Below are 6,000 nucleotides of genomic sequence, written 5' to 3'. Positions count from 1 at the left end.
CAGATGTGGGTTCATCTCTGCCTCACATGGACTGATTTTCAATTCCCGCTTGTGATACGAACATGGTGTGACGCGACAGCTGGAAACACCTGCAGTGCTTCTAGCTGCAGACACACACCAGGGTCTATCCCTGCTTCCACCCACCCTTTTTTCCTCACCTGAAGGAGGGAGACAGCCCAGCAGAAGCTATTTTCCTTTATAGCTGAGTGACTCGGAAAACTGGCTTAATAAAATCCATAAATCTGAACAACCTCCTCTTACCTGCTCTGCAGAGGCAATTTTCCCTGCACTTATTTTCTCCTTGAGTTTCTCCAGTCTTCCCCACAGAGACAGTGGTAGAGGGTAGCTGGGAACATTATTTTTTAGGGTTCCCATGCCTTCCTTCTCTCTTTTGTCAATCCCGTCCCTACTCAAGTATCTCTCTTTTCTAAGCAATTGATGACAGGACATACCTTCATTTTTTTTGATAGCAAGTGCCATTTTCCCTTGTTTGGATTAATGCTCACCCTCCCTTCGGCCATCTCTTACCACCTGCACTGGGCCCTGTATTTTCCTCGTTAGTCGTTCTCTTTTGGTTCCCCTCCTTTTCCTCCTCCTCGTCTCCCATTTGCCTGGTTTATGATTTTCTTTTCCTCTGTTGCTGCTCATGTAGTCTTTCTTCTTCCTCATGGTTACCTTGCTCTTCCCTTACTTCTGTCTTGGTTCCTTAATTTACTCATTCTTTAAACATTTCCCCGATGTCTACTATGTGCCAGGAAGACAACGTCCTTGGTGGAACTTGGCCCCTCTTTCTCTGAGTAAAGTTAATAACTGACACTGACCAGCAACAACAAGAACAGAAGTGGTTTTAAATTTTAGATTTTTTTGGAACTGGGATGGGCTTCAAGGTTCATCTGGCCCAGAGATTTTCAAATTCCTCAGAGGCCCTTTATGGGCCGCTAGGTATGTAATCAAAGAGGTGAGGCTTCACAGGGCTCCCCCAACCCAGCTTCAAACAGACGACTTGGACTTTTAGATGTTTTAGGTCTTCGGGATTCTTTGTAAGATTTATTTGAACGAAGAGTTCTAAGGTTAAGTTATGTTTGAAAATAATTTCTTAGTGTAATCTCATTTGACAAATGAGGAAAAAGGAAAAAGTTCAGTGATTTGTCTAAAGCCATCCAGTGAGTAGTGCCAGAGCTAGGGTACAAGCCTAGCTTCTAGCCCAGCATTGTTTTGTTTTGTTTTGTTTTTTGGTTGCACCTCATGGCATGCAGGGTCTTAGTGCCTTTGTGGTGGAAGATTCTTAACTACTGGACCACCAGGAAAGCCCTGCAGCGGGGACTTTGGATAGAGCGTACAGTGTCCTCAGTCTCTCAGCGTCCTAATCTCTGCATCTGTTTAATAGAGCGTATTCTTATCTATGGGCTTCCCAACTGGTGCTAGTAGTAAATAACCCGCCTGCCAGTGCAGGAGACATAAGAGACCTGAGTTCGATCCCTGGGTTGGGAAGATCCCCTAGAGGAGGGCATGACAACCACTCCACTACTCTTGCCTGGAGACTCCCATGGACAGAGGAGCCTGGCAGGCTACGGTCCATAGGGTTGCAAAGAGTCAGTTATGACTGAAGCAACTTAGCATGCATGCATTCTTACCTTTTATAAACCTGGATTTCTGTAGGATATTTGTTCACTGCCCAGACTGTTATTTCTGAATCTTTCAAGCATTATATTTTATCCTTAAGGAAATATCCAAAACTGGGGAGCCCTCCATTTGGCTTTCAGTTGGCACCAGCAGTAACCTTAAACTTTGGGCTGAAACTCATCACTAGAACTCAAGGTTTATTAATTGTCAATGATTATTCTCTGTGGCTCTGCTGTGTCCTGTGAAATGTTTCACTGTTGGAAATAGTTTTGAATGTTCTTATGTCACTCATAGTAAATCGACCTATAGATTTTCTTTCATCCTGACTTTAATTAAAGTCTATCAATCCATTCCTGCTAGGAGAAGCCTTGATCTACATTGAAGGTTGAATCTAAAAACTGAAAAAGGGGACCTCAATCCCAATGCAGTGTTACGAATCTTGTGTAAACACCAATCAGACAAACACATTTGCTGTTTTCCTACTATGGACATTTTTAGGGGAAACTGGGAATGGCTGGTTTTTGTAAGGATAATATAGGTGTCTCTTTTAGGTAGGCAATTCTGAAGGCTCTGATCTATCATTAAGAAGCTTTAGGATTAAAAATAAGATATCTCCACAGAATACAAATTGGGATTCTAAGGACAGTCTGGCACAAAAGGGAGCTTGGGAGAGGAAGCAAAGGCAGGCATTGTTTGGCTTGTAACAAACAGAATAGCCATATGCAAAATGAAGCAGCGCTAATGACGCTTTCACTGTTCAGCGTTCCCTTAGCTCCGAGTGAGCAGGGCCAACCACCCTCAGGTCCTGGACCCACAGCTGCCCTCTGCCCAGGTTCTTCGTCTCAGCACAGAATCTTCTTGCTCATCAGGGAAAGGTGAGGGTCCTGGGGTGTGCTTGTTGCCCCCACTTCCTCCTCTGTCCTTTTTGCTGACACCACACTTCAAGGTGAAAGTCCAGGCATGCTTCTCAGCACATCCCTGAGGTTTTATGTCTGAGCTTAAAGGAACAAAAGAATGGTGTGCGGGACCGAAGCCGGCTCTCCAGGGCGCAGTCATCTTGCAGCAGCGGCTGGCCTGAAGGGTTAGTTTCTGTCATCCCTGGTCTCCATGACGTTGGCAGAGGGGGCGGAGGCAGCCGTGGAGACGAGCAGCCTTTTCCGGTGCAACTCTTCCCACTTACTTCTGTTGGTGGCCACGGAATCCAGCATTGGCTTCAGTTTCACATTGACCTTCACTAGTGCCTACAATAAAACAAAAGCAGGTGGGGGAGAGATGAACCAATCGTGGCCATGATTTTCTAGCTTTCACTTGTGAGGAGAATGGAAATGGGCTGTAAGAAATGAAAATGATGATTATTTTGGTAAACATGAGCTATTTACAAGAAGCAAATACGCACTTAACATCACTGTGTTGTATTAATAGAACTTACAGAGAAAATGAGAAAATAAGACAGATGTCTGTGTACTGCTCCAGGGGGTGCCAGCCAATTTGATTATGATCCTGTTTTAAATTTACATCAAATAGGAAACAAAATATTCAGCTCACACATGTCTACCAATATGTGTATCTTTGCCTGCTAAGGAGGGCTCCAGATCTCAATAGACCAGGAACTGACATTTTTACAAAATTAAACCTACCATTTGCTCCACCATAGATGATTCTGGGTGGATTCACCTGAATGAGAAAGGCCAGGTAAAGTCCTGAAATGAGAGGAGCTCATTTTTTAAAGCATGGGATCAGGGAACTGTGCTCAATGTACAGATCAACATGAGAACATGCATGGAAATAGACCTGAGAGAAAAGAAAAGGGGGTGTGGAAGAGAGGGACAGATGGAGGGGTGGGGAAGAAATGAGGGAGAGAAAATGTAGGGTGTGGCCAGAGGCTGACCGACCCCAAGGCTAAGACAGGTCAGGATCCAGCCTCCTCACTTGCAGGATACCCTTCTAAATATCTGTTTTGCACTTAATTTTGTATCATTAAAACAACAACAACAACAACAACAGTCCCCTATTCCCAAACAGTACAAACTTCCAGCCTCACAAATCTTGGATCACCGCTCTACTGGGACACAGCAATGAATAAAGCAAGGATCATGGGGCTGTGAGAACCTAGCCCCTGGAAATGCCTTGATCAGCGTTGTGTGGCCACAGATTATACCTCTAGTCCCATGGAGACACCCTGCAGGCACGTCCCGTTCATCACCAGGGAGGCAAAATGTGACCATGTGACTAAACCGCCGCCACTGTGGGACACCTCCTGGAAAGCCTTCAAGCCTGACAGGTGGTTGGCAGGTGCCCCAGAGCGAAGTCCTCCAACAGGAAGAGGAGCTGTTTCTGTTGAGGATGGAATGGCCTGATCATGACTGCAGTGTGTTAGGAAGACCTGAAGCATTCCCTAAATACCATTCCGCTCTGGGGAGTTTCAGAGATACAAGTGTGATGTGACTAGATGGAAGTTAAGTGGGGGCTGGAAGTCCAGAAATAACCAGGGAGCCTGCTGAGCAGTAAGCAGTCCACCCTGGCCTAGGTGGAGCCCCTTCACATTCACGTCCCTCAAACAGAGCATATTATCGTGATATTCATCACACCAAGCAATGACGTCTAATTTGAAACTGGATATATTCGTTATTCCATATGATAATAAATCACAGCAACATAATAATTCAGGCAGTGATCAAAATCCCCTTTACATCATGAGAAAAATGCAGGTGCCTGCTTTCTGCTCAGTGCAGCGATTTTATTTAGACAATAGTGTGAGAGGGGCCGACGAATGCCATGGTTTTTAGTATAGTTTGGCACTAGCTCCTCTTCTCTCTGATCAAGCCTTTTAATTAAACCGACCACTATAATTCCTATGGAAATTAGTGTTTATGTTATTTTCCTGCTACAAAAGCATTTCTCTAAACTTTTTTTTAATCCCAGGAGCACAAATTGGAATTTTTTTCTGCATGAAATGTAATTAAAAACTCATTTGATTACTATAGTTCTGGCTCTGTTTTACTTATTAAATTCCTGTAATCAGTTTTCTTTTATGAAGCTGCTGGGAAATGATCTCAAAAGCAACACATTTTTCTCTTCCTTGGCAGGTTCCCGAGCATTTACTAAATTACATTCATAGCACCTGCCTATGATTCGAATTACTCCACCAATTTATTTCTAAAACTATTTAAATTTATTTGGCTTAGCCCCAAACAGATTGTTTTCTTTTATCTAGATCTTTGTTCTCTGTCTTGCTTTCTTTGTGTTGAATATAAAATTTTTTGAGGGGGTGGTACATATTTCTCAGTATTCCTTTTTCTCTTTATTTCATACTCTCCTTAAATACAGAATTGCCATACTGGAATATCATTTTCTTCTAGTCAGGTGCTGGTTCTAGGCAAAGGGGGCAAGAACTTCATCTTAAAGAACAATTCTTACACTACGAATTTGTTACACATAAATGCAGTTAGCTGGGAGAATATGGAACTATTAGAATATTAGGAAGGCAAGGCATGACCCACAAATTAAAATTCCGAGGTTTACGGTGATTACGTGCAATGTACCATCAGCAAGAGAATTGCTCCTAGTATTTAGAAAGGTACAGGTATTCCTACGAACTTCTCATCAGCGAGTGATACCCGATAAATTCTGTGCAAATGCTACTGGTATCTGTCTTGTTTGACTAACTCTTCTGTTAGCGGAAGAGGAAAGGGACATGTCACCGTTCTGCTCACTCTCCATATACATGCAGAGGGATACTAAGCATTATGCGCGTGGTGTCATCCACTGTGGGATGCTGAGTCCCTTCTGTGACATCCCCTCGGTGTGACCTTTCAGTGTTTAGACATGTCCAGAGGTAGTAAACTCATGACCTCCCTGGGTGGGTGTGTCCAATTTCCTCTTCATCTTGATTTGAGAATGTTGTTCTTTCTACTGAGTTATGTATCCCTGTAACCAGCCTAACAGTTCTAGTCCTCGGGGTGCTCTCCCTTTAAACCCAAATCTACTGAGCAAGGAGATCCAACCAGTCCATCCTAAAGGAAATCAGTCCTGAGTGTTCACTGGAAGGACTGATGCTGGAGCTGAAGCTCCAGTACTTTGGCCACCTGATGCGAAGAGCTCACTCATTGGAAAAGACCCTGATGCTGGGAAAGATTGAGGGCAGGAAGAGAAGGGGATGACAGAGGATGAGACGGTTGGATGGCATCACTGACTCAATGGACATGGGTTTGGGTGGACTCCGGGAGTTGGTGATGGACAGGGAGGCCTGGTGTGCTGCGGTTCATGGGGTCTCAAAGAGTTGGACACGACTGAGCGACTGAACTGAACTGAACTGAACTGGGCAGTAAACCAGTGACTCCTGTGCACCTCCACGTGTAGGTTAGGGTTGGTTTACTG

General features: G+C 44.2%; 1 protein-coding gene across 1 annotated transcript in view; it reads right to left on the bottom strand.

Moving 5' to 3' along the window:
• Positions 1–2,705: 2,705 nt before the first annotated feature.
• Positions 2,706–6,000, bottom strand: part of PDE11A (phosphodiesterase 11A) — a 424,511-nt gene continuing 421,216 nt past the window's right edge. Inside the window, exon 20 of the mRNA XM_052662664.1 lies at positions 2,706–2,864. Within this exon, the coding sequence (XP_052518624.1) occupies positions 2,706–2,864 (159 nt within the window). The remainder of the gene's footprint in view (positions 2,865–6,000) is intronic.

This window comes from Budorcas taxicolor, chromosome 2, assembly GCF_023091745.1.
Source record: "Budorcas taxicolor isolate Tak-1 chromosome 2, Takin1.1, whole genome shotgun sequence".
Classification (NCBI taxonomy): Eukaryota; Metazoa; Chordata; class Mammalia; order Artiodactyla; family Bovidae; genus Budorcas; species Budorcas taxicolor.
Note: the sequence above shows the minus strand (reverse complement) of the source record. Positions and strands in the feature narration are given on the sequence as shown.